This window comes from Heterodontus francisci, chromosome 15 (genome assembly GCF_036365525.1).
Source record: "Heterodontus francisci isolate sHetFra1 chromosome 15, sHetFra1.hap1, whole genome shotgun sequence".
Lineage (NCBI taxonomy): Eukaryota > Metazoa > Chordata > Chondrichthyes > Heterodontiformes > Heterodontidae > Heterodontus > Heterodontus francisci.
The window spans coordinates 18,611,284-18,638,846 of NC_090385.1; the positions used below are offsets into that span (position 1 = coordinate 18,611,284).

At 42.5% G+C, this 27,563-nt stretch overlaps 1 protein-coding gene across 6 annotated transcripts in view; it reads right to left on the reverse strand.

The window, feature by feature from the left end:
• Window positions 1-2,294: 2,294 nt before the first annotated feature.
• Window positions 2,295-27,563, reverse strand: part of LOC137377513 (septin-6) — an 84,979-nt gene continuing 59,710 nt past the window's right edge. For 2 of the 6 annotated variants that reach the window (XM_068047187.1, XM_068047192.1), the window contains 5 exons: window positions 26,186-26,282; window positions 24,491-24,659; window positions 23,442-23,574; window positions 23,005-23,195; window positions 10,783-11,439 (listed from right to left, as the gene is read on the reverse strand). In XM_068047187.1, the coding sequence (XP_067903288.1) occupies window positions 11,415-11,439; window positions 23,005-23,195; window positions 23,442-23,574; window positions 24,491-24,659; window positions 26,186-26,282 (615 nt within the window). In that variant the 3' untranslated portion in view covers window positions 10,783-11,414. Of the gene's footprint in view, window positions 2,559-8,278; window positions 10,546-10,782; window positions 12,574-15,007; window positions 15,051-23,004; window positions 23,196-23,441; window positions 23,575-24,490; window positions 24,660-26,185; window positions 26,283-27,563 lie in introns of those variants that run through there. The other 4 variants (XM_068047191.1, XM_068047190.1, XM_068047189.1 and 1 more) reach the window with 4 other exon arrangements.

A 27,563-nucleotide genomic window follows, 5' to 3' on the forward strand; every position in this document is an offset into this window, starting at 1 on the left:
CCTTGAGGTTGGGAAAGGTGCTATATAAATGCAAGTTCTTCTGTACCAAGTAGAGAAATAGGAGAGTGAAATTATGGAAACATGGCACCAGGGAGGCAGTCCACCTTCTGAGAGAGAATAAAAATTGCATCATTCTACACAATCTAATGTCCTGAGCAGTGTTGCGCTGATAGCTAATGGAAGTATTGAGCTAAATTTTATATGTGGCATGGGATGCTCCACAGTGGGTACCTGAGTGGCCCACAAAGTCAAAAAGTTTGGTCCTTAATCGATAAATGCATCATTTGGTATAGTGCTAAGCCATACAGATCAGCACAAAACAGTCTGCTTGATTAGTGCACCAATATTCGCTTGTTGCCACCACAGATACACTTTGGCAGCAGTATAAAACCATTGACAAATGCACTGCTAGAACTTACGAATGTCGTACCCAGTATAGATATGTCCTATTCATAACTTTAAACATGGATATTTAGCATAGCATCTTCTGAAACTGAATTTTCCATTTGTTTTAAATGAATCACAATGGACATTAAAAATGCGCATGGGGCTGCAAAGGTGGCCACTGAAGGTTAGCTGACCTGACCTGTGTATTCAACAACTGACTCACTGTTTGAAATTCTGAAAAGTAAGAGTTGTCATCAACGCCCATCCTTAAACCATTAGGAGACATTCCCGAATTGAATGGGTTTCTCCTGAAACAAAGGTGATTGTCTTAACCCTCCTCAGGATGTATGTCTTGCAACAATAAACCAGGTTGGAGATAATCAACCTAGACCCCCACCATATTTAGAAAAGGAACTGTGAGAAGATACATGGTGGGGCAGCAATGTTGGTCTCCTTTTTAAAAAATCTTTTAAAAATACAGTCTGCAGGAGAAAGCAGGAAGCAAACAAGGTAGTACCATTGTGCCTTAAAAGAACTGGAGGCTGTAACATCTTAAGGTCTCCAAGCCTGTTCCTTTTTAAGTCCAGCAGAACAGAAAAACAACCTCCTAGTGATGAGACTAAAAGCAACTAACTTCATGACCTGCTGAAAAATCCACCTCTTTAAGAGAATCCTGCAACAACTTTGATATACGACTCTGGCTATCAAATCTACCTAACTACACTTCAGGGGTGAAAACGCCTTCTTCACCAGGCCCGCAACACATCCCTTTTCCCCAAGACGAGACAAATCAAATGACTTACGAACTATTCCTTTGTTTGTAATTTGTAAAAGTGCACTATCCTTTTAACGCTTTCTTTCTCGAGTGCATGTGTGTGAGAGGCGAGTGAGTGACGTAGCGTTAGACTTTCAGGATGAACGTGTGAATAAAATAACCCTCTTTATTCAAACCCATGTAGGGCATGCTGCTGGTTAGTGAAATTGGCTGGACACTCAGGGATCGAGAAACACACACATCTTCCTTGTCAAAAAAACACTGATTATGGACAGTAAAGGGAAAAGAATTGGGATTTCAGTTTTCTCTCAATTCTGTCTGTAACACCAAGCTTATGTCCACAGCACCTCCCAACCCCATGGCCTCCCAGAGAGGGAAGGAGCATCATGGAAACACGAAGAATGGTCACTTGAGCTCGGTACTGGTGTATGCCCAGACTTCATGTACTTGTATCTAAGCAAGAGTCAGTATTTTCAGGAAAAAAGCGACAAAGTGGCCAAGTGTGTTTTCAGATGAAGTTTTGAAAAAAATTAAGATGGTGAGGTGATGAAGCTTTTAACCTCTAATCATTAATTTATATATACAATCATCAGGGGGGGGGGGGGGGTGGCTTTTATAAGGAGCTAAGATTGCAGCAAATAATAGGTTCAATTTCAGCATTTAAAAAAAAGCTGAATTTGGAACCAGCTCAAATTTATATTATCAAGGTTTTAAAATATATGGAGAAACGGCAGCACAGGTTAGCAAGCTGCATAGAATATTTCACTGTCTTCATACCAAGATTACAGATTTGTAAAATTTACCATTTGAAGTATACCCCTCAACTTGCAAATAAAAATCAGGTTTGCAGGCTCTAAAACTAGGGGCAAATGATCAAAATGAGGGACACTTATGGTACCACATGCAGTACCCCAAATGGTCAATTAACCCAGTGTTTATTTTCAGATTTCCAGCATCTGCAGTATTTTGCTTTTATTTATTTTTGTACAATTGACTGCTAGTGTATTAAATAAGTTTCAGCCACTAATACAATTCATTAGTTATATTTACACACTTTTCATTCAGACAGATGAATGCTTTATTGTATTTTGAGGGTACATTGTTTAAGCTTTCTGCCTCTTCTGTGCTTAGATATTTAACTAATTATCTCCTCTCTGTGACAGCAGCCAACGTTCCTCATTTGTGACTCCTTTCTGTTGTTCTTTACCCCGCTCCTTTATTTTCTCCTGGATTGAGGGACTCGCTTATCGTCCACTGTCCAGTTCTGATGCAAGGATCACAAAGCCAGAATGTTGACCTCATACACGTGCTGATGCTGTGTATTCGCAGCATTTTCTCTTCCTTCAGATTTCCAACATTTCCCATTTTCATCTTCCATTTGTCCTGCAGTTAAATGCTTAATGAGAGAAACCCAGAATATTTTACATGCAATGTACCGTCTCTGTCTAACCAGCACATAAGATAATGTTATCTAAAAAGCATAATTCAGTTTATTCTCCGGGCATGACCTTTTAATAGTCACAACACATTCAGCAGAGCCTGGGTGCTTGATTCTTCCCTTGTTTAGCTGGTTAAGTGAGAAGATGAAAACTCACAAGAGACTCAATGCGATTAAAGCAAAATCTAATGTGATCCATTCCTGTGAAAGGCCCACATTAACATATTAATTAACTGGTCACTTTCCTTCACGGAAACTGACTAGCCTCCTTTTCAAATTGATAGCATCTGTAGTTTTCTTCTGTTGTTTTCTGTGATGAGTAAAGTAAATCTGAACAATATTCCATTAATAAGAACACTTGTTTGACCTTTAGTAGCAGGACAGTTTTAAAACAGCTGCTATAGTTTGTCCGCTGCCTCAGTCATTTATTTCCAGTCACTACAAGGGCAGGGGAGTAGGGTTGATTGAATAGGTCTTTTGAAGAACAAGCACAGGCATGATGGGCAGAATGGCCTCCTTCTATGATTTCAACATCACAACGGAATGAATTTTACCGGGATGGCAGAAGTCCCGCTGCCAGGGCCGAAAACGGGACGTAACTGCACTTCAGAGAGCTGACCGCTCAACAGCCTCACCACTAGCAGTGGCTATTGCAGAGGCTGCAGCTGCAGGGAGAGGGTCTCAGTGACTGGGTGGACTCAAAGTGGGGTAACTGAGGTTGGGAAAAGCCAGGGCCAGGGGTGGGGGGCCTCTGTGAGCCACGGATTCCCCCTCCCCCCGGAGAGGCAGCCAGGTTTCAGTGGGCTGTCGCACCACACAGTGGCGACCCCCGACTCAGGCAAAATGCCCACTGAGGTGAGAGTTGGCTCTTAATTGGCCTCCCAGCAGGTGGTCTGCCAACTTGCCGGCCACTGGCAAAATGGCAAGGCAGCAGGGAGAGGTAGAGCAACACCATTTTGCCAGCATTCCCACCTCCCAGCTCATCCCAAAACGTCCTGGAAAATTCCAGCCAATATTTCTGCAGTTTATCTAATTTTAATAATTGCTAATAAAGTCAAAGAAATAACTTCAGCTTTTCGCTCAAGTCCGCTGTTTAACCCAAGATTCTCGAGGCAGAACATGGCACGGGGCAATTCTCTCTCCAATCTTCAGATCTCACCACCAGCCACTGTGAACACATTCTTCAGCACTTCAATATTTAACACAGCTTAACTTGACAATGACGTTGATTTTTGTAACTTAACTGTTTATACTCATGTCTAATGAGTTGCAGGCATACAAAAAAGTGCAGCTACTTTATCCTTTACGTCAATAATGCATATATTTTAAATTAACCCTGATCTGCAGCATATGTTGACACAGGGTAAGTTTGAACTGCAGTATTTTATCGTTTGCAGTTTTGGTGGAGGACAATGCTATATACCTACACGTCTAGGAACAGGAATAGGTCATTCAACTCAAACTTGTTCTGCACTATTCATTTATATTATGGCTGTTTCTGCCTGTGCCACAGTATCAGAATGGCTCTTACCAAAGTCACTAATGAGATCCTGTCACTGCGAGAAATGTCAACTATTCCTCCTCATCCTTCTCGACTTGTCTGCAGCTTCTGACACTGTTGACCACTGGCTATCATCCAGCTGGGTGGAACGGCACTCGTCTAGTTCCATTCTTATATAATTGCAGCCAGAGAATTACCTGCAATGGCTTCCCTTCCTGCTCCCGGTGTCTCCCGGCATCTATCCTTGGCCCCTCCTATTCCTCAACATGCTGCCCCTTAGTGACATCATCCAAAAACACAGCACAAGTTTCCACATGTAGGCTGATGCTAACCAGCTCGATCTCACCATTACCTCTCTTGCCCCTTCCACTGTCTCGAAATTGTCAGATTGCTGGTCAGACAGCCAGTACTAGATGAGCTTCAACCCCTCATCGATACATTCATGGAAGGGTATGAAAGAATGGGTCTTAAGCTAATCATCCAGAAGACAAAGGTCCTCTACCAGCCTGCTCCTGCAGCACAACACTGCCCTCCAACTATCAAAGTCCACAGCAAACCACTGGACAATGTTGATCACTTCCCCTACTTTGGGAACCTCCTCTCAACAAGGGCAGACATCGACGATGAAACTCCGCAACGCCTCCAGTGTGCCAGCGCAGCCTTCGGACGTCTGAGGAAAAGAGTGTTTGATGATAAAGACCTCAAACCTGGCACCAAGCTTATGGTCTACAGGGCCGCTACAAGGATGTCCTGAAAGCTTCCCTGAAAAAATGCGGACATCTCCACTGACTCGTGGGAATCTCTTGTCCGAGACCACCTAAAATGGACAAGTATCCGTAAAGGTGCCAGCCAGTTCGAACAACGTCGACATGCCCAGGCAGCAACGAAGTGCAAACAGTGGAAGAAGCGTTCGGAATTTCGAGCATCCCATTTACTCGCCTCACCAAACACCACGTGACCCACCTGTGGCAGAGTGTGCGGATCCAGAATCCTGGTGTGGAAGAAAGTCATCCTCATTCCCGAGGGACTGCTTAAGAGGAGGAGACTGGACGAGCAGAAATTTCCTCCAACTAAATATTGGGGAGACTGAACCTACTATCTTTGGTCCCCACCACAAACTCCATCCCTCTCCCTGGCAACTGTCTGAGGCTGAACCAGACTGTTTGCAATCTTGATGTCATATTTGACCACTATCACAGAGAACACCTATTCCACCTCCAAAACATTGCCCAACACTGTCTCTGCCTCAGCTTATCTACTGTTGGAACCCTCATCCATTACTTTGTTACCACTAAACTTGATTCTTCTAATGGTTCTTGCCGAGCCTCCCATGTTCCAGCCTATTTAAATTTGAGGTCATCAAAACTCTGCTGCCCATTTCTCATTCACCTGTCACTCCTGTGCTTGCTGACCTACATAGGCTCCCTGTTAAGCAACATTTTCATTTTAAACATTTTGTCGCTTTCAAATCTATGACCTCACCTCTATCTCCGTAATCTCCTCCAACCCCACAACTCAGATCTCTATTCTCCTCTAATTCTGGTCTCTTTGAGCATCCCTGATTTTAATCGTTTCATCATTGGTGGCTTCACCTTCAGCTGCCAAGGCCATAAGCTCTGGAACTCTCTCTAATCTCCTGTTCCCTCCTTTAAACTCACCAAGGCTCTTGCGACAGAACCTTCCAAACCTGCGACCTCTATCACCTAGAAGGACAAGGGCAACAAATGCATGGGAACACCACCACCTGCAAGTTCCCTACCATCCTGACTTGGAATTCTATCATCGTTCCTTCACTGTCGCTGGGTGAAAATCCTGGAACTCCCTCCCTAACAGTACCATGGGTGTACCTACACAACATGGACTTCAGTGGCTCAAGGATGCTGCTCACTACCACCTACCTTCTCAAGGGCCATTAGAGATGAGCAATAAATGCTAGCTTTGCCAACAATACCCACATCCTTAAAACAAATACATATTTTTTTTTAAAAACCACGCACCTTAAGACCTACCTATTTGACCAAGCTTTTGGTCACCTGTCCAAATATATCCTTATGCGGCTCAGTGTTGACATTTGTTTTACAATGTTCCTCTGAAGTGACTTGGGGTGTTGCATTTATATAGCGACTTGAACAAAGTAAAAGTTGTTATCTTATACCAGCTCCATCTACCATGTGCACCGTGACCCCCCCCCCCCCCCCCCCACCCCACCCCCACCAACCACCACTGGCTCCATAACCTTGGCTAATCTGTATATTCATGTGCAGGTTGCATTCAGGGAAATAACTGCTGAAGATCCACATCTCCAGTGAGTCAAACCATTGTTCAACAGGACATGGTAGGGTCAGGAGGATGGTAGCAAGGCATTTGTACAATTAAAGGTGACTTATGCTACATGTAATGTGTTTCGATGCCTGCTGTCCATCTAATGGGGGCACAAACCCACACTTGCCAGTTGTACAATGACCAGTATTATCTTGCAAGAGGTAAAGGGTGTTGGGAGAGGAAGAAGCAAAAGTGCCTTTGGGGTCAAGGTGGTTCCAAAATTCCATTTTGGATCTAAGTTAAAGCTTCACAAAAAACGTGGTAATCCAAATGCTGCACCAGGCAGGTTCATAGTTGATGACGGACCAGCAAGGCTGGTTCACTCATGGAGGTAGAACGATCATTCAGAACTGGGAGTTTTCTGACTTGGCTCCAGATAATCCTGTAATGGTAGGATGGTCCTAGCTGGGCAAGTAGCAATGAGTTTACTAGTGATCATCCCTGGGAAGCTGAACATTTTTAGCTAATTGAACACCAGCGGTCCCTTTGCACACAATTGGAGGTCACAAGTTCACAGTTCTGCCAACCTGTACCTGATCTGTCTGCACTTAAATAAAATGGCATATGGTCCTAAGGGGAGAGATTATACAGGCCATGGCAGGCAATCAAAAACCCCTACAGGTAGGTGTAGATTTCTCAGTAGCTTCATTTGGAAACATAGTATGCTAATCGATTTCTGCATGTGCCAGAGAACTGGTTGATAAAACTATATAAAACCTATGCTCCTGTTAAGTTCCGTTCACTACTCCTTTATGTTGGTTGGCCTTGATGCCAGAAAGTAGGCACCGTCTTCAACATTTATCCAAATGGTTCAAAGATTTGAACTGATTTTTATCCCACATAAAACAACTTATTAACCAAAATTGCATGTATTGGAGATGTCCTACTGACTGCAACTATATTTCTGGCCTGAGGTCACTTGCATGCACAAGGAAGGTCACCAGCTTCCCTTAGGGATAGGCGCTATTCTAAGGCCGGTGAGTTGCTGTGGCAGTCCTCAGCGAGCGGGAGGGATAGACCTGGAGGTGCCAGTAAGCTGCATATGAAAAGAAAAAGCTCTCAGTTCATTGTTCTGACAATATTTGCACAGGCCTCTTCTCACTTTTTGTCTCACAGTTCTCCCTTGTTCAGCCTCTCAACCCTGGGGTCTGTAAACCTGGTCTGCAAGGCAGCACAGCCTTGACATATGCAGAATCCAAGCAATCGCACAAAAAGTCATCCTGTAGATGCAGCTACTACCTTAAATGTACGTCTTTGACATCAGGTGGGCCCAGTTCAAAAGGGATTGGTACAGCATATGAGAATAAAATAATCTGATTGGTCTGGAATTCTTAAAGAGCAGATTTGATATTTTTGGGGCTGTGTTTCTTCAAACAGATCTTACCACATGCATGCTTTCCTAAATTACAACAGCAACTTCACTTCAGAAGTACCTCATTGGCTGTAAAGTACTTTGGGCCATCCCATGCTCATGAAAGGCACTATATAAATGCAAATCTTCATTTTCTCCTCAGTACACAGCAATGTATTCATGGGACTGCGACAACCTTCTTTCTCAAGTCACTACAAAATAGAAAGTAAATATTGTCTCATATTTCCTCCTAAATTGTAAGCTACACTAATCCTACTTGAAGGCAGAACTTGAACAAAGACATCATTAATGGGGTCCAGCTCGTGCAGGAGGTCCCAGCATCACGGTGAGAAGTGACTGAGAGACTGAATACTGGCCACCATACGAGCTGCAAGTCAAACTTGTGCACTCACATGCTCATTTCAAGGCTATTTATTTGTGTAGAGAATTCCATGACCAGCAACTCTCAGTAGGAGAGCCAAATGGAAAAATAAAATGAAGGAATTTTCTTTTCCCCAAACTTTATTGAAAAGTTACAGCAATGGTAGCAAAGTCAAAAAATCATCTTATAATGGGTCAACGAGGAAAGATCTAAGAACAAAAACCTTGCCAGTGAGCATACATTACCCATGCAATTCCTCATTGAAGTGAGACAAGAAGCAGAAAAATAAATAGTAAAAAGCAGCTCAAAGCAAATGGAGTTCAGACAAGTGCATTAATTTCACAAGAAGGAGCAAGACAGACAAAAGGATTAAAAAAAGACAGTAATTTCAGGAATGTTAACAAGGCAAGGTCCAACTTCTGCAGCATTTCCACCTTCAACCACTATCTTGAATCACAGTACAGCCACAAACAATGCACATAGCAACAATATCTAGCAAGTTTATTGAAAAAAGTGCAATATATTTAACATACTTTGTTGTGCCAAAATTAATAATCTAAAAACTGCTCGTGAAATATTCATAATCCCTATTCCCTTATTCATTATCATTTTATTTGGAAGTTTAGAGAAATCACAGATAAAGTATAACCCACATAAAAAATCCAAGGACCTCAAGCTTCTTAAACTGCTTAAGTGTTTGCTGCAGTTGAAGTTGCCAATAGCTATGTATACACACACCCCACACACAGTCAAATCAGCATCCCCCTGTAAACATGTAGAATTGAGAGAGGAGCAAAGATCCTCTATTCTCATTCCCTCCCATGCACTCATTGCATTTCTCTCTTTCGCTTCCCCACCCCTTGACAAATTAACTTAATTCATGCCCGTCTTTAGAAGCCCCACTGCCACAGGAATTAATCACCCAAAAACACCACTGCAACTAGATACCCTAGACTCAGAATTTATTGACTAACCATTCACCAAACTGAATAAAGATGAAAATTGGATGGCTTTGGAGTTCTTACGCCAAACTCCCCTGCTCGTTCCCCATTGCCCTGCAAATATTTCATTTCCAATTATCGATCCAATTCCCCTCGGCATGCAGAGGTCTTCTACATAATAAAGCCAAAATTGCCTTAATTTTTGATAATTGGTAAAATTAGTAAAGGTATGGTACAAAACAAGATGCACATTCAAATTACACTTAAAAATAAACCACCCAGTGACTTGGGTGCATGCATTTGATCTTCAGAATGCTGGACAGTGCCTCATTATGACTGTGTAGAAGCCAACATGAGCTGAAGACATTCTCTCCTGATAATTTACCATATTTCCCCTGGTCCAGTCTTGTGAAGGTGGCAACTCATGGCTGGATTCACTTCCAATGTGTCTCACTCGTACGACCAACCTCCATGAGCCAACTCACCCAGGAAGCTAGGCAGGATATTTCAGCAAAACAGGCGAGTCTGATACTGTCCTCAACACGCGCGCGCGCACACACACACACACACACACGAGTCTTCATTAGAAGTTGCTGAACTGCATGCAACAGTTAATGGCAGGGAGTCCAATCATAATGTTCCACCAATACCTCAACCAACTCACCACAGACCAGGGATTGATAATGAGGCCTTTTGGCACCGCATGGCTCAGCACCACGTCACATGGCACACTTATTTACCCCAGCCTCATCTTTTTTTTTTTACATTTCTGTTTAATACAAAATTTCAGACTGTTCCTGTTTAAAGTTAGTTTTATTTTCCTGCACTTTACTTTCACAAGATCATCAGGCATTTCTCACCACTTTGATCCATGCGTAGCTAGAGGCTTTTGACAAGTCCAATTAGATGAGCTTTAATTCGCACCCTCCCCTCCCATGAGTGAATGCAAAATGTCTGGGCTAAAATTTTCAAAATTAGAGCTGTACTATTAAATTAAAGAGAGCACAGCAAAATACCCCCTCGTCATCAATTTACAAAAAAATTCAGCTAAACAGTACAAGTATATCAAATTAATCAGAACAGCTATATTCTTAGGTGGTAAATGGTACATGTGTGTAGCATACTGGGAATGGAGTACACTTAAAACAGAAGCTTCAAAATATTTAAATAAGGGGGAAGATTGTAATCTTAATCCGTAAACAAGGAAAATTTAAAAACAGAACTTTTTACAACCATTAGTGCCATTGATAAGACACTTTGCAGACACAAAATGGGCCTGTGAAGAGTTTAAAAAATCCGCACAAGCTGAACATTGCCCTTTTAAGAGTACAGTGTTAGTTTTCACAGTTAAAGAACAGATCTTGGCCACAGCACAAGAGTCCCTATCTCTTCTACAAGTCGCAGTCTCCTTCTCCAGACAGCAGCCCGTGCAGACACATTAAAAGAAGCTAGAGAGAAAAACACAATGAGATAGATCATCAACATAGGAAGATATTTCAGACATATGCAGAGGATAGGATACTGAACAGAAATCCCGAGAAAAATAATAATGGGTGAGGTGGTGTGAGGGAAAGAGGACGATGGAATGTGAAAGATGAAAACATGCAGTGTCTCTGATTGGGTCCCTCAGTGAGGAATCATTTCTCGAGGGTCATGTTTTCAAATAAATAAAGACACCATATGACTGAGGTGCAACAGCTTTTAATAGCTTAAGATATTGTAAAACATCCAGAACAATCTTTGGAGCCACGTGCAAGAAAAAGCTGCAAAAAAACCTAAGTGAAAATTACAAAAATAAAATCAGTGCAAGACCTGCAGAAATGGACCAAGAACAAAACCTAGACAGATTAGAACCATCTCAGATTCCATCTGACTAGAATAACTGACCTGAGGAAATACAAATGTCTCACTATTAAAACACCTCAGCAAGGTTTGAACGCAATGCTCAAAAACATTCAACTTTGCCACATTTACGAAATAAATATTGTGCAATTTTTTTTTAATAAAAATACCCAAAAGCGATGTACTTAATGCATGTCACATGGGCCTAAAAAAAAACACATGCACTTTTTTTTGGTGTACAATGTTAATCATTTAAATTCTGTAAATAAAAAAACCTCTTACTTTGAGCAATACAATACAAAACAAGCTTTTATTGATCACAAAAAGGCTGAGCACAAGTCTGGCTTCATGTTTAGAATGCATAGGCCACGATCGGTGTGCCGTATCAGAAGCTGCCCCATCTAATATTGGCCACTGCTTACAAGAGGGAAAAAAACAAAGGGAAACATGTTCCATAATCACTGAGAGCCTCTAATTATTCAGTGCAGAGCCAAGGGTTACTGTAAAGAAAGAGTGCACAAATATAGACAAAAATGAATGGCAAACCTAGGAAACTCAAACGATTCAATTCACATTTATTTGCATTTAAAACCTCTTTTGGCTCAAACTGTTAGTTTTGCATAACATTAGCATCCCTTCATATTAGAAGTGCAATAAAAATGGAATAATTTTTTTTTTAAAAAACAAGCACGCACACACACGATGCCCTTCTTTTAAACTAATCCCTCCAGTGTCTAAACGTTTGGACCATTTTTTCTTAAAGAATAAGTAGAACCAAAAAAAACTACACATTAGTGCCACGTGCTGCCTCAAACACAAGCAGGAGCAGTTACAAAACAACTTCACATTGTAGAATTTAAACAAGATATCAAACTGAGAGTTAACAAAAAAAAAACCTTGTTTTAAAAATTGGGACTAAAAAAATTTAAACAACAAAAATACATCTCAGTGCCATTAGTAATGACAGGCAAACCTTACAAACTTTCATTTATTGCACTTTTTATTTGACCTACAAATCTGTAACTCCCAGATTCTCCTTCTGGGAATTTATAAACAAATGCAAATCCTTTATTTTGCTCAATAATGTGCTATTTCCCCCGATGTTAACATGCATTTTGCAATGTGCCTGAAATGAAACTCAAGTCCTACTATGTCAAGTTAAAAAGAAAACAGATTTGTTAGGTACTATTATTACATGATTCAATAGCCTGGAACAGGAGCAGAAAACACAGGCAGCAAAGGTGATGAGACATAAATGGTGACAATTTCATGCACTCACTTCCTGAGTATTCTAATGCACCTGAAAACCACAAGGTCTTATGCTGGGGTTACTAAGTTGTACACAGTCTCTGATGCTCATTTGGCAGCTTGTGTGGCACCATGCAAGTACTGAAGTGGTAAACTGGGAGTCCTTTTGTCAGTTCCATACTATTTATTGCTGGATTCCTTCATTCAGCACAGCCACAGTATCAAGTTTGTACACGTGTTTACATGGAGGTGGGAAGGGTAATGGGTGGGGGAGAGGGGAGGAGAAGAAGCTGGGAATGGAAGGGAACAAGCGCCGAAATGTAACTGGGAGCAAAAGGGAGTTCATTCCCGACTTGCTGAGGGAAGGATTCTACAGGAAGCCTGAACTGAAAATGAAAGAAAAGTAGGATTAATTTTTCATGAGTTACTTTAAACTAGATGAATGTTCAGCCAAGTACTATTTGAATATTAAATAACAAATGAATGAGAATAGTTGTACATGTTAAATATGAAAATGATCTATTTAACTAAAAAAGGAATAAAGCAAACATTCCAATACACACAGCAGTGGAACTGAGCTTGCAAGATGAACATAGAAAGCTCTTCAGTTATATATGCACATTTACTTCATCTGTTTAGTTGTCCTAGGTCTAGCAATAAAATCCACCGTGGGGGGGAAGGAAAAAGAAAGTCTGCTCGACGACGTTGTGACTTTTCCCTTTGTCCTGCCCTGGCAGAGAGGAGTCTTCACTTCACCAGCGTCAGAAGGTTGCAGAATAAAGCTCGACTTGAGAGACCTGAACACACAATCTAGGCTGACACTTCAGTGCAGTGCCGAGGGAGTGCTGCATCGTTGGAAGTGATGTCTTTCAAATGAGATGTTAAACCGGGGCCCGCCTTATCAAGAGGGCATAAAAGATATGTTTCAGTTGCACAGAGCCTTGGTCAGATCCCAACTGGGGACCTGTGTTCAGTTTTGGGCACCTCACATCAGAAAGGGTATAATGGCCTTCAAAGGGATGCAGTGCTGATTCCAGGGCTCAGAGGGTTAAATTATGCAGACTGGTTGCATAAACATGTCACGTCCTCCCTAGTATAGGAGATTGAGGAGTGATCTAATTGGTGTTTGAAATGTTAAAAGGATAGATATGGAGAAACTATTCCCCTAATGGAAGAAATCAATAACAAGGGGACGTAATCTTAAAATTTGAGCTAGGCCATTCAGGAGCAAAAATCAGGAAGCAGTTTCCATACAAAGGGTAGGAGAAATGTGGAACTCTTGTCCCCCTCCCCCCACTAAAGGTGGTGGATGCAAGGACAGTTGGAGCTTTCAAGACAGAGATCAATTCCTTATTAGGCAAGGGTATCAAGGGATCTGGTGCGAAGGACTTGAGAAGCTAAACGAATAGCAGATTAGGCCAAAGGGGCCGAATGACCTATTCCTGCTCCTAATTATTTTCAAAAATGACTGCCCCATGAATAAGAATTCCTTTAGCAAAGGTGATATGTAAAGCTATTCCAAAGCTAATAAGATGGTGCAGTACTGAAAGGGGCAGGGAACTTGAGAAAATTAGAAAACTCAAGAGATGTTCAAAATTATGAGACTGTGATGCTTTTTCTAAAACTAATGCTGAAGTGTTACTAAGACATTTGGTTTCCTGGTGAAAGGGGAGTCTAAGAAGCTATTACACTGTTTAATGGACTTTTTGAAGAAAGCCATTTGGTAGCAGCAATCTAACACCAAGTGTAAACATAATCAATACAGAGTGCATCATACCAGTCAAACAGAAAAGCCAGCACACTGTGAAGTGGACCAACTTTTTTGTACTGGAAGGTGCTAGTTACTTTAACTCGGAAGTGCACCTCCTTAAAGGCTTCACAATCCTGTCGGATGCTCAAACCATCAATGCTTAATTTTGAATCAAATAATTCCACGACAATGGATATCAAGTTTCAGCCAGTAACTTTGAGGCTCTGTTGCTTCATGGGCGATGGTCCTTCAGATTAACAATGGGTGTCAGCCTTGACTCAGTTGATACCGCACCCCTCAATGAGTCAGAACGTCATGGGTTCAAGCTGGACTAAATCGCTGAGCGAGTGCTGTACAGTAGGTGGTACATCCTTCAGATGAGACATCAAATTGAGGACCCATCTGCCCTCTCAGGTGAACTCAAAAGATCCCATGGCACAAATCAAAGAACAGGGGAGTTCTCCCCAGTATCCTAGCCAATATTTATCCCTCAACCAATACCAGCAAAAACAAATTATCTCATTGCTATTTGTGGGTGCTTGCTGTGCAAAAATGCCTGTTACGATTTCCTACATGACAACAATGACCACACTTCAACCTGCATCATCGGCTGCTAAGCACTTGGAGACACGCCAAGGTAGTGAAACACTACATAAATGCAAGCTCTTTCTTCAGCTGGCAGTTACATGCAACACTTTTTGAACACAATCTATGTAGAAAACATGGGGAGACTTATAATGACCAAATTCACTAGCAACCATCTTGGCTGTATTACCCAACAGCAGGGATGGGTCACTTCATAAATAAACTCCTCAATATAATTTTCTGTTTAAAAAGGCTACACCAGAACAAAGATACTCCCCAGTAGGTTAGCACATGTAGTCAATGTCTAAAAACAGTCACCCTTTTATTTAAAAAAAAAGTCAGGAGCCACCTAATTTTTGGTCTGGGCATCTATTAACAATCTACACAAACCACCACCAAATAAATGTATTGGAGTGCAGAGTGAACCATGTGCGCGATAACTGATTCCACTGCTGTCATTGAGGTTAGCGATTAATCAAGCTTACCAGACAATATGGGTCTCATGAGGCATGCAGTGAACAGCGTTAACTGTAAAACAGTACACATGCAAAAGCTAATAAGGATGAATAGATAAAATGTTAAAAGTGTACACACAACATTCGCTTTCAGCTCTTAAGTTTACACAAAAACCTGCCCTGCTCAAAAATAATTGTTCTTTTATGGTGACAGAGTCTGGTGATCCTTGAAGACTTTATCACTGTATTTACCAACCATAGCGTCTGTATTCAGAGGGGCGACAATTACTGGAAGCACAGAGGCTTCAATTTTGTAACCTAAAACTTGTGTAGTATTAAAACGCTTCTGCATTTTTCATCATTTTCTGTCAGTTTGCATGCTTGCAAGCATTTTGCTGCAGGTTCTGGTAAGGGAACTCTGTGTGCATTCAGATCAAGATCAGAAATCAGGTGATGCCTCATTCATTCCTGTTCTGTGGTTTAAAACTGCTGCTTAGATGTCAATAGCAGCAAACATTTTGTGCAGATTTCACCCACAATTGATCAAGAGGCCTCCCCAAGATCTCCATTTAACAAATCCAGCACAACTCTACAGTGCTGCTGTTCTCAGACTCCATCTGAAAAGCAGTGTTAAAGCAGAACACATGGGAAACAAGGAATAACAGAGACACTGTGCAGGTTTGCTTACAAAAACAAGATGAAATTACATGGTAATTCCAACCAATACAGTTCTCCTCCACAAACCCGTGAAATGGCTCAAGGGGAGTGAGCATCTGCATTCCTCATTACCCGAAGCAAATCAAGCTACACCGCAAAGCTGGCTCAAATTAACGTCAGCTGACAAATAAAAGGACGCAGTCACACACAACAGTGAGCTTTTCATAAGGTCAAAGGATGTGCATTGTATATATCTATAAAGAGTATGGCCCAATGCAACCATGGGTGATGTGGCTATACACATTCTAGAGATTTCACCATGCAAAATTTTGTGCTTCGTGGAAGCAACCTTCCTACTAACCCCATCTGTTGCAATTGTGCTCATGAGCCTTGCATGAAAAGCAATAAATGTATTTCTTCAGTGAATTTTCCATTACACACCTCAACAGTGCACAGGCCGTGCATCAAACTTGGCCCTGTCCTTGACTAGTACCATAGCCAATTGTGCATCTGTCCACTCAGCAACGAGTGGAGTTGAAGTATAGGTAAAGCATGTGAGCTGCTTTAAGAGATTCAAAGATCTCCTTCTCAAATCCTAAGTTATCTAAAGTTTTTTTCACTGGAAAACACTTTTGTGGGACTGTCCTTAAATGAGAAATTCGACTGGTTTCATAAACACTGCTGGAACTGGCAATAGAAGTAATTCCATGGACACAGCTGAGATTTTCACGATCACCAATGGGGATAGTTCACACAAAGGAATAGCAATATTACATGGCTAAGCATTTTGCAGTCAGTTTTCCAAGTGTTGCATTTTCCTCACCAATTGTAAAAAATGGTACACTTTTAAAGTGGGTGGAAGAGAGAGATCAGAGAGAGTGTTTGTGCACAAATCTTTGAAGGTGGCAGGTCAGGTTAATAAAGGATATGGGATCATGGGCTTTATAATCACAGGCATGGAGCACAAAAGCCAGGAAGTTTTTGCTAAACCTGTAATAAACACAAGATCGGACCCAGTTGGAGTATTGTGTCCAATTCTGGGCACCACACTTTAGGAAAGATGTGAAGACTTTGGAAAGGGTACAGAAGAGATTTACTAGAGTGATTCCAGGGATGAAGGATTAGTTATGTGGATAGACTGGAGAAGCTAAGGTTGTTCTCCTTAGACCAGAGAGAGCAAAGAGATGATCTGATAGAGGTGTCTAAAATTAACACAGATTTAAATAGATTAAATAAAGAGAACTTGCTTCATAGCCTGAAGGGTCAATAACCAGAAGGCACAAATTTAAGGTGAGTGACAAAATCAGAGGTGACATGAGGAAAAACATTTTTTACCCAATGAGTGGTTAGGATTAGGAATAGGTGGATACAGAATCAACAGTCGCCTTCAACAGGGAATTGGATAAATACTTGAATGAGAAAAAATTGCAAGGATATGGGGAAAGAGAGGGGAGTGGAGGACTAACTGGATTGCTCTTTGAAAGAGCTGGCGTAGACTCGACAGGCCGAATGGCCTCCTTCTGTACTATACTATTCTATGATTCTATGAACAGTATATTTTTAAATTTATCAAATCATGTGTGTCTAATGCAGCTAGCTAACCCATAATGCACTATTGTAAATAGAAGTGTATTAGAAGTGGTGGGGGTGGTGGCAAGAGTACACAATGCTAAAAGATTCTGCTGACATCATAAATTAAACAGCACTCAAGTGCAGGAAACATTTGGGAGAAGTTCACAGTGGGCACTGAGCACAGGGAGTGGAGGGGCTAGGAAAGGAAATGAGGAATGGTCAAAGCAGAGTGCGCGTGCATGAGCGGGAGAGAACAGAACATGGAAAGAATGAAATGAATAGGGAAGTCAAGAAGCACGGTGACTAAACAACGATGATTTGGAGGGAGCAAACAGTGAATAGAAATCAAGTGCAAGGATCACAACTTACCTTTTTTCTTAATACATTTATAGCATGTGGTCTTCATTGGCAAGACCAGCACTTATTGCCCATCCCTGATTGCCCTGCACCTTGAGAAGGTGGTGGTGATCCACCTCCTTGAAGCACAGCAGTCCATGTGAAGTAGGTTACTTTGTCGTTGTGGTTTTAATACACTTGAGTGGATAGTTAAGAATCAACCACATTGCTTTGGGTCTGGAGTCACATATAGGCCACGCCAGAAGGACATTAGTGAACCAGATGGATTTTTACACAAGTCCGACAGTGACATGGTCACCATGATTGACACTAAGCTTTTTTTAAATTCCAGATTTCAGATTTATTTAATTTAAATTCCACCACTGCTGTGGCGAGATTTGAATTTGTCTCCAGGTCATTAACCCAGGCCTCTGGATTACTAGCCCACTAACATAACCACTATACCACCTCCACTGCATCCTGCAGAGATGTAAGACAGGAGCAGAGCGTTACGGTAGGTGGGATGACGCTAAGTTGAAACTTGAAAACAAGCATTTTGGGACTCAACATGCTGAGGAATAGGACCCAGAGGTGCTTGGAGAGGGTGCAGATGAGGAGAATGTGGGATGGTGGCTGAGGCCGTGTTGTTTTAAGAAGAGTTCATGCTTATGGGGGTGGGTGGGTGGGGGAGTTGATGCTGGGAGGTCAGTTACAAGGATATTGGGAAAGTCAAGCCTGCAGGTGGTGAAGGCATGCAGCAGGATTTCAAACAGAACAAGGGGAGAGATGGGCAAATGCATGCAATGTTGTGAAGGTGGAAGAAAGCAATTTTAGGAATTTGGTGGAAGCGGAGCTTGGGACAAACAGGATGACAAGGAGCAAACTAACAAATTGAAAAAAAATATTTTTTTTCAAATCAATAACATACACCCCAGAAAAAAAAATCATAAAATCTTGGCTCCCTACACAGAAAATGCACTGGTTGATTTAGATTTTAGATTTAGAGATACAGCACTGAAACAGGCCCTTCGGCCCACCGAGTCTGTGCCGACCATTAACCACCCATTTATACTAATCCTACACTAATCCCATATTCCTACCACATCCTCACCTGTCCCTATATTCCCCTACCACCTACCTATACTAGGGGCAATTTATAATGGCCAGTTTACCTATCAACCTGCAAGTCTTTTGGCTGTGGGAGGAAACCGGAGCACCCGGAGGAAACCCACGCAGACACGGAGAACTTGCAAACTCCACACAGGCAGTACCCAGAGTTGAACCCGGGTCGCTGGAGCTGTGAGGCTGCGGTGCTAACCACTGCGCCACTGTGGTACTAACTCAGTTTCCTTGCTACCTTCAGCTAATTCATGCCGTTTTAATTCTATTTATGTGGTGAATTAGCTGAAATCTGCGAAGAGTCTACTTCAACGCCAGGAGCATCCGGAATAAGGTGGGTGAGCTTGCAGCATGGGTTGGTACCTGGGATCTCGATGTAGTGGCCATTTCGGAGACATGGGCAGAGCAGGGGCAGGAATGGATGTTGCAGGTTCCGGGATTTAGATGTTTCAGTAAGAACAGAGAAGATGGTAAAAGAGGGGGGGTGTGGCATTGTTAATCAAGGAGTATTACAGCGACAGAAAGGACGTTTGAGGACTCGTCTACGGAGGTAGTATGGGCCGAGGTTAGAAACAGGAGAGGTGAGGTCACCCTGTTGGGAGTCTTTTATAGACCTCCAAATAGTTCCAGAGATGTAGAGGAAAGGATAGCGAAGATGATTCTCGACAGGGGCGAGAGTAGCAGGGTAGTTGTTATGGGGGACTTTAACTTTCCAAATATCGACTGGAAATACTATAGTTCGAGTACTTTAGATGGGTCAGTTTTTGTCCAGTGTGTGCAGGAGGGGTTTCTGACACAGGATGTAGACAGGCCAACCAGGGGCGATGCCACATTGGATTTGGTACTGGGTAATGAACCCGGCCAGGTGTTAGATTTAGATGTAGGTGAGCACTTTGATGATAGTGATCACAATTCGGTTAGGTTTACCTTAGCGATGGGCAGGGACAGGTATATACCGCAGGGCAAAAATTATAGCTGGGGGAAAGGAAATTATGATGCGATTAGGCAAGATTTAGGATGCATAGGATGGGGAAGGAAACTGCAGGGGATGGGAACAATCGAAATGTGGAGCTTATTCAAGGAGCAGCTACTGCGTGTCCTTGATAAGTATGTACCTGTCAGGCAGGGAGGAAGTTGTCGAGCGAGGGAGCCGTGGTTTACTAAAGAAGTTGAAGCGCTTGTCAAGAGGAAGGCGGCGGCTTATGTTAGGATGAGACGTGAAGGCTCAGTTAGGGCGCTTGAGAGTTACAAGCTAGCCAGGAAGGATCTAAAGGGAGAGATAAGAAGAGCAAGGAGAGGACACGAGAAGTCATTGGCGGATAGGATCAGGGAAAGCCCTAAGGCTTTCTATAGGTATATCAGGAATAAAAGAATGACTAGAGTTAGATTAGGGCCAATCAAGGATAGTAGTGGGAAGTTGTGTGTGGAATCAGAGGAGGTAGGGGAAGTGTTAAATGAATATTTTGCGTCAGTATTTACAGTAGAGAAAGAAAATGTTGTCGAGGAGAATACTGAGATTCAGGCTACTAGGCTAGATGGGATTGAGGTTTACAAGGAGGAGGTGTTATCAATTTTGGAAAGTGTGAAAATAGCTAAGTCCCCTGGGCCAGATGGGATTTATCCTAGGATTCTCTGGGAAGCCAGGGAGGAGATTGCAGAGCCTTTGTCCTTGATCATTATGTTGTCATTGTCGACAGGAATAATGCCGGAAGACTGGAGGATAGCAAATATTGTCCCCTTGTTCAAGAAGGGGAGTAGAGACAGCCCTGGTAATTATAGACCTGTGAGCCTTACTTCGGTTGTGGGTAAAATGTTGGAAAAGGTTATAAGAGACAGGATTTATAATCATCTTGAAAAGAATAAGTTCATTAGCGATAGTCAGCACGGTTTTGTGACGGGTAGGTCGTGCCTCACAAACCTTATTGAGTTTTTCGAGAAGGTGACCAAACAGGTGGATGAGGGTAAAGCAGTGGATGTGGTGTATATGGATTTCAGTAAGGCGTTTGATAAGGTTCCCCATGGTAGGCTATTGCAGAAAATACGGAAGTATGGGGTTGAAGGTGATTTAGAGCTTTGGATCAGAAATTGGCTAGCTGAAAGAAGACAGAGGGTGGTGGTTGATGGCAAATGTTCATCCTGGAGTTTAGTTACTAGTGGTGTACCGCAAGGATCTGTTTTGGGGCCACTGCTGTTTGTCATTTTTATAAATGACCTGGAAGAAGGTGTAGAAGGGTGGGTTAGTAAATTTGCGGATGACATTAATGTCGGTGGAGTTGTGGACAGTGCTGAAGGATGTTGTAGGGTACAGAGGGACATAGATAGGCTGCAGAGCTGGGCTGAGAGATGGCAAATGGAGTTTAATGCGGAAAAGTGTGAGGTGATTCACTTTGGAAGGAGTAACAGGAATGCAGAGTACTGGGCTAATGGGAAGATTCTTGGTAGTGTAGATGAACAGAGAGATCTTGGTGTCCAGGTGCATAAATCCCTGAAGGTTGCTACCCAGGTTAATAGGGCTGTTAAGAAGGCATATGGTGTGTTAGCTTTTATTAGTAGGGGGATCGAGTTTCAGAGCCATGAGGTCATGCTGCAGCTGTACAAAACTCTGGTGAGACCGCACCTGGAGTATTGCGTGCAGTTCTGGTCACCGCATTATAGGAAGGATGTGGAAGCTATGGAAAGGGTGCAAAGGAGATTTACTAGGATGTTGCCTGGTATGGAGGAAAGGTCTTACGAGGAAAGGCTGAGGGACTTGAGGTTGTTTTCGTTGGAGAGGAGGAGGAGGAGAGGTGACTTAATAGAGACATATAAGATAATCAGAGGGTTAGATAGGGTGGATAGTGAGAGTCTTTTTCCTCGGATGGTGATGGCAAACACAAGGGGACATAGCTTTAAGTTGAGGGGTGATAGATATAGGACAGATGTCAGAGGTAGTTTCTTTACTCAGAGAGTAGTAGGGGCGTGGAACGCCCTGCCTGCAACAGTAGTAGACTCGCCAACTTTAAGGGCATTTAAGTGGTCATTGGATAGACATATGGATGAAAATGGAATAGTGTAGGTCAGATGGTTTCACAGGTCGGCGCAACATCGAGGGCCGAAGGGCCTGTACTGCGCTGTAATGTTCTAATTCTAAGATGATGGGACACAATAACTCAAAAGTCCTTGGATTAGAAAGTGGAAAATACTGAAAAAGGTTGGATTCTCACTCCTGGCGACTATGCACCATTCCCTGCAGGAAAATTAGCACAGGCGCAGGCGGGCAAGGACATGACTGGGTCTGACCGTAATTCGCATCCTCCCATTGTCGAACAATGGCCAACATTCTCGCCCAGGGTCAGAATTGAATACATGAGCAAAGTGAGGAGGGCTGTCAATGCCAATTAAGCCATATCTCCTTTCAAGAGTGGAGAAATGGGGAGGAAATACGGCAGGAGTGTGTGGTTAATCAGACAGATGCTCATCTTCTATGAACTTGTACTGGCTTTTCGACTGTTTGCCCCGATTGAGAGAGATAAATATATCTATATTTAAAACCTTCTTGGCTAAAAGGTGAGCTGCAGCAATCTGAATTACAACACAGCGTTGAACACAGTTTCTGTTCAGTGATGTGAAGGTCCAACTGAAAGTAATCACTACAGTGAGTCTTCATGATACTGTAAAAAAATTCCAAGCAGTGGGAAACAGGGAATATGGGATGACAGAGATTGCCAGCATGTGGACAAATATTCCCAATTGGCTGGCACATCACGTAAACGTGGTTTCCCTGTTAAATGAGCTGAACTGGGTGCCATTTATCAAATAGAGCAGACCACCCCCTGCACCACCCGCCCACACACCCCAGTAAATTGTGCTGACCAGGGGGTGAGTTGCCTCTGCTAGCTAACAGCTACAGAAAAGAAACTCACCCACCAATTATCAGGGCTCTGCAATGCAATGCCCCAAGTTAAAACTGTGCAAAATATTTAGAAAGAGGCAATCATGCAAGGACGTTCCTTCTGGTGAGCTGCACCAATGAGATGCAGCCGTGCATCTAGACAGATGTTTAGGTGTGTGTTTTACATGTAAACAATATGGATAATTTCATCCAGCACCAGACAGAGATCTTTCATGGATAACTGTACATTTCAGTACCATTCAAATCGATGCTACGTTTCACGCGGGGGGGGGGGGGGGGGGCGGGTGGAATGCAGAATGGAAAGCTCATTATTCGCAATAGGTTCAATGACCTACTGAAGATGTTGAAAATAAAATAAATTGTGGTGATCAGATTCTGGGCATTGAAACGAACGAAAGATAAAAAATGAAAAAATGCGCTTGTTCTTTTAAAAACAATAAAGTACACTTACTTTTTCCGCTCCTTCTCTCGCTTCAGAGTCTGCTGGCTTCCCGACTGCTGGGCCTGTGACTGAAGCAATTCAGCCGCAGTCTTTCTTTGTTTAAAGGCATTAATCTCATCATCTAGGCTCTTTTTCTTATCTTCTAATTTCTTCTTTTCATCCTGATGAAGTTTCTTTAAACGATCAAATTTATCATGCAGCTAAAGAGAGAGAGAGAGAGAGAGAGAGAGGAAGGAGAGAAATCAAAACAGTGACTACACTTTCAAAGTAAGTCGTTGTCTGTAAAGTGCGTTGGGACACTGAGAATGTGAATTGTGCAAAGTGCTTTCTGTAGCCACAGGTGAACTGACACAGCCTCCTTCCTATAACATGCCCCCACGATGATGGCTTTGCTATTTTCTTGAAGAAAAAAAGGGGCAAGAAGCAAGAAAACCAAGAAAGTTTACCTCCTTCTCCGCTTCCTTCAATTCAGACTCCTTCTCCTTCACTCTCATGACAAACATCTGTCTCATCTCCTCCTCCTTTTTCTGGAGCTCTCCGAGAAACTCATTCCTCTTTGCCTCATAGGTTTCCTGCAAGCTGCAACAGGAATTTATCACTCACCAGACACGAGAGTTTGCAGAGCTCAGTTAATACAGACAAAATGATACGGTTACTGTAGGCAATGATAACATACCCACACACGCATAGAAAGAACATGACTGAGAAGAGCAAGTCGAATAAGCTCTATTTTGTGGGCCCCTATATACAGCTCACTAGTCTCCTCCTGCCAAACAAGCTGTTGGGCCTCTTTCAGTTTTCGACCACTTCCCATCAATCGGAATCAACTTCACCCTTGAATAATGAGTCCACCTACTGTTGATTAATTTTAACGTTTAACACGAGGAGGTATGAAACTTTGTTTGCTTCACACAAGAAATTAAATTCAATCCCGCCCTCCATCTTACCACAGACTTTTCCACCCCCACCTTTTCCCTGGCTCTGTACTTGTTTAAAAACCGTTAAATATCGAATGGCTTCCAGTTTTGATGAAAGGTCATTGACCTGAAACGTTAACGGTTTCTTTCTCCACAGATGCTCCCTGACCTGCTGAGTATTTTCCAGCATTTTTATTTCCAATTTCTGGCAGCCGCAGTACTTTACTTTTGTTTAAGAAATTAAATTCATCGCCTTGGATTTTCCTGCATGCAGCGTTGCATTTAACCTCTGATATCCTCCACTAGAAATTAATGGTACACACAGTTACTGGAGGAAGAGGAAAAGGAGGAAAAATTGTCCGCTCAAAATGGAACATTACCTGGAACAGCAGCTACTGTACAGGTCGACAGTGGAGAAGTCTACCAAGTTGATGTTCATGGATTAAATCCATTATATCATTCCAAGATTATTAAGGTACAAATCCTAACCTTTACGTTTCTAGGAAATGTGCGAGACTGGTGAGACAGTATTATAGAAACTCCAGTCTCATGACCATGCCTGTACTTGTGCACTGTACCTGAAGGGTTTGTTATCAGGATCTGTGTCCTTGAACCCCATCTCTTCCAGCTTGCAGCGCCGGTACAGCTCATAGTGACGGGTGTGTGTCTGTTCCCGAAGGTCCTCCATATTGACTCGGATTAGCATCTCTCGTAATTTCACAAAGTCGCAGTGGTTTTCATTTTCCACTGCAACGCAATTTAGTGTTTCAGGGTTGGAAGAAAAAGAAAACAAAACAAAAACACGTTAAACTGTAAAAAAAAAAAAATAGACACATTAGACGCATTTTTCCACGGAGCAAAACCAAACAGTAACTACGGAGATGCTGCACATTGATTAATTCAGATTGCTCCATTTGGTCATTGCTGTGACGCTTCACGTTCACTGGGCAGACGATACTGGGGCTGCGGGAGGTGGGGTGTGCCATTTATGCCCAGAAATGCTCCTTTGCAATGCTGTTCAATTGTATTCACATACAATGGCCTGCACTTTTAGCTGAAGGCGTGCAGTGGCAGAATGAGGGGTGAACAATGGAAAGGGGAACAGAAATCAAAGCTCAAGTTAAAACCAGCATTATGGGAACTACTGACTGACACACTGAATGAACAGGTTCGAAATTCTGCTCAGGGGACGCCTGCAGGCATATGTCAGGACATGCCGATGGCGACTTTTACCTTAAGCCCTCACTACATGTCTCCATAGAGTAGCACCACTTTCGTGCGCTCTCCTAGCAACAGATTTGGTGAATGCTATGTAAAGAGTTAGGATTCCTCTCAGAGATTAGCCGACTACCCGATGATAATAGACCATTTTTGAACACACAGAAAGCGGATTCCTGTTCACTCTTCACGGTCCTAATAATTTTTTTTTTTTAAAAAGCCCCTCTCCTTTGGTAGGTTACCACTCTACAGACAGCAGGTGCCCTCCTAAACCAAGCTGTTACGTGCGAGCCTACAGAGTGAATGGACCAGGGAAGATCAAAGCAGAGTCAGGCCCTGCACTTGTCCAATATTCTCATGCTGGTGCTTTCAGCAAGGGTTGCCAGATAACAATCTGGAGCAGAAATCCTGGACAAGTAGCTCTAACACAAGAGCTCAACTGTAATGCTTTTACTGCCTGGCTGCAATCAGCTAACTCAGCACAAGCACTGATCAATTACCAACTAAACACATCAAGTGACAACAGCCAAGTCACAGGGAGAGAAACACTCGGTAACCCACTAGTGCCACTCGAGAGAGATCACCAAATAAAGGAAAGTTTTAGTTGCTTATCCAGAAGTAAAAACAACCTGCAGAGTTGCTACATGAATCATACTGCAGCTGGATAAATAACCAGTAAAATAACAACTTTCATAATGTTAGTAAAGGTGACGTGGCTGGAATACATTAGAAGTCTTGCAAAGGGCAGGCAGGTCCTTGCTGAGTATGTCACAGATGCATCCTCTAATAACGTCCCAGTAATACTATTATAGGACAGTTCATCCTCAGACCATTACAGTCAATACGCTGGAAAATGTTTTTTCTTTTATCAGAACAATTAAAAAAAAGGAGAAAGTGGGTTCAAAGGCTGCTTTTTTTTTTTAAGATGGTGATTTGGATTGCACTGCATTGTGCTAGACACATAGGGGAAAGCCATCAACATTTATCAACATCACGGAGGTCTGTTAGTGAAGATTTCTACCATCACTTCATCATATCCTATAAAACCAGCTTACCCTGCACAGTGCCCCAGGGGTACTGGCGTGCCTTCATCATCTTGTTCCCAATCTTTATTTCCTCTGTGCTTCCAACTACAGCAAACGGCAAGTGTGCCTGAAATGCATAAATTTATTAAATTGCCTATATTAACTGCACTGATCAATTAATTTACAACACAACCTATTGGCTTTAATCTTAAATAATACAGCACAGAAGGAGGCCATTCAGTCAACCATGCCTGTATCTGCTCTTTGAAAGAGATCTCCAATTAATCCCAATCCATCACTCTTTCTCCATAGCCCTGCATTTTTGGCCCTTTTATTATATGTCCAATTCCTTTTGGAAGTTATTTTTGAATCTGCTTCAACCCCACCTTCAGGCAGTGCCTTTCAGATTAAAGGCCTGCTCAGGTCAGGGAAAAAGAAACTGACCCGAACCCAACCGACCCACAGCGGACCCAAGCCCCTCCAATTTTGCCCCATGCCCGACTCGACCTGACCATCCCTTTACTTACCTTCCAACTTGGAACCTCCAGGAAGCTGCAGTGTGTGCGCGATGACGTCATAGAGATCACTTGCTCACCGTGCAGACTCAGTTTCCCTGCTTGACGTCCAGGACTCCCAGCTCAGGTAAGTTTTTTAATGTTAATACTTACCAGCAGAGCACCTCCCGTATGTGTCCGGCCTGACCCGAGCCCAAAAGCCGGACCCGGAAGAGGGGCCCGACCCGGCCCAGACACGTCGTTCGTCCCATTGGGTTCGGGTCAGATAGCAGACCTTTGTTTCAGATCATATATTGCAGTGCAAAAAAAATCTCATATCACCCAGTTACCCCTTCTGCCAGTGGGAAACAGTTTCTCCCTATCTAATCTATCAAAACACCTCTATTAAATCTCTCAATAACCATCTCTACTTCAAAGAGAACAATTCCAGCTTCTCCAATCTCCCCACATAACTGAAGATCATCATTACTGGTATAATTCTGGTAAATCTCCTTCGCAAGACTTTCGACAACCGTCACAAATTACATTGCCCAGAATTGGACATAATGTCCCAACAGAGTGATGTATAAAGATTTAGAATAACTTCCTTGCTTTTGTACTGTATACCTCTATTTATGAAGTCAGGGATCCCATATGCTTTTTTTTTTTTAAAAAAAAAGCCTTTTCACCTTGTCCAGCCTGCTTCAAAGATTTGTGATTAGTAAGCATGGGGGAACTATCAGAATGGAATAATCACAAAGTAGGAATACTGCAGTTGTGTTTCATGGTTAGAGACACAGCAGCATTATGTACATAACACAACAACATTTATATGAAGTTCCTGTAATAGGTGTGCAGTTAATTTACCTGATTTGAAATTAAACAAAGTTATTGATCTGAGATAGTGCCCTTGT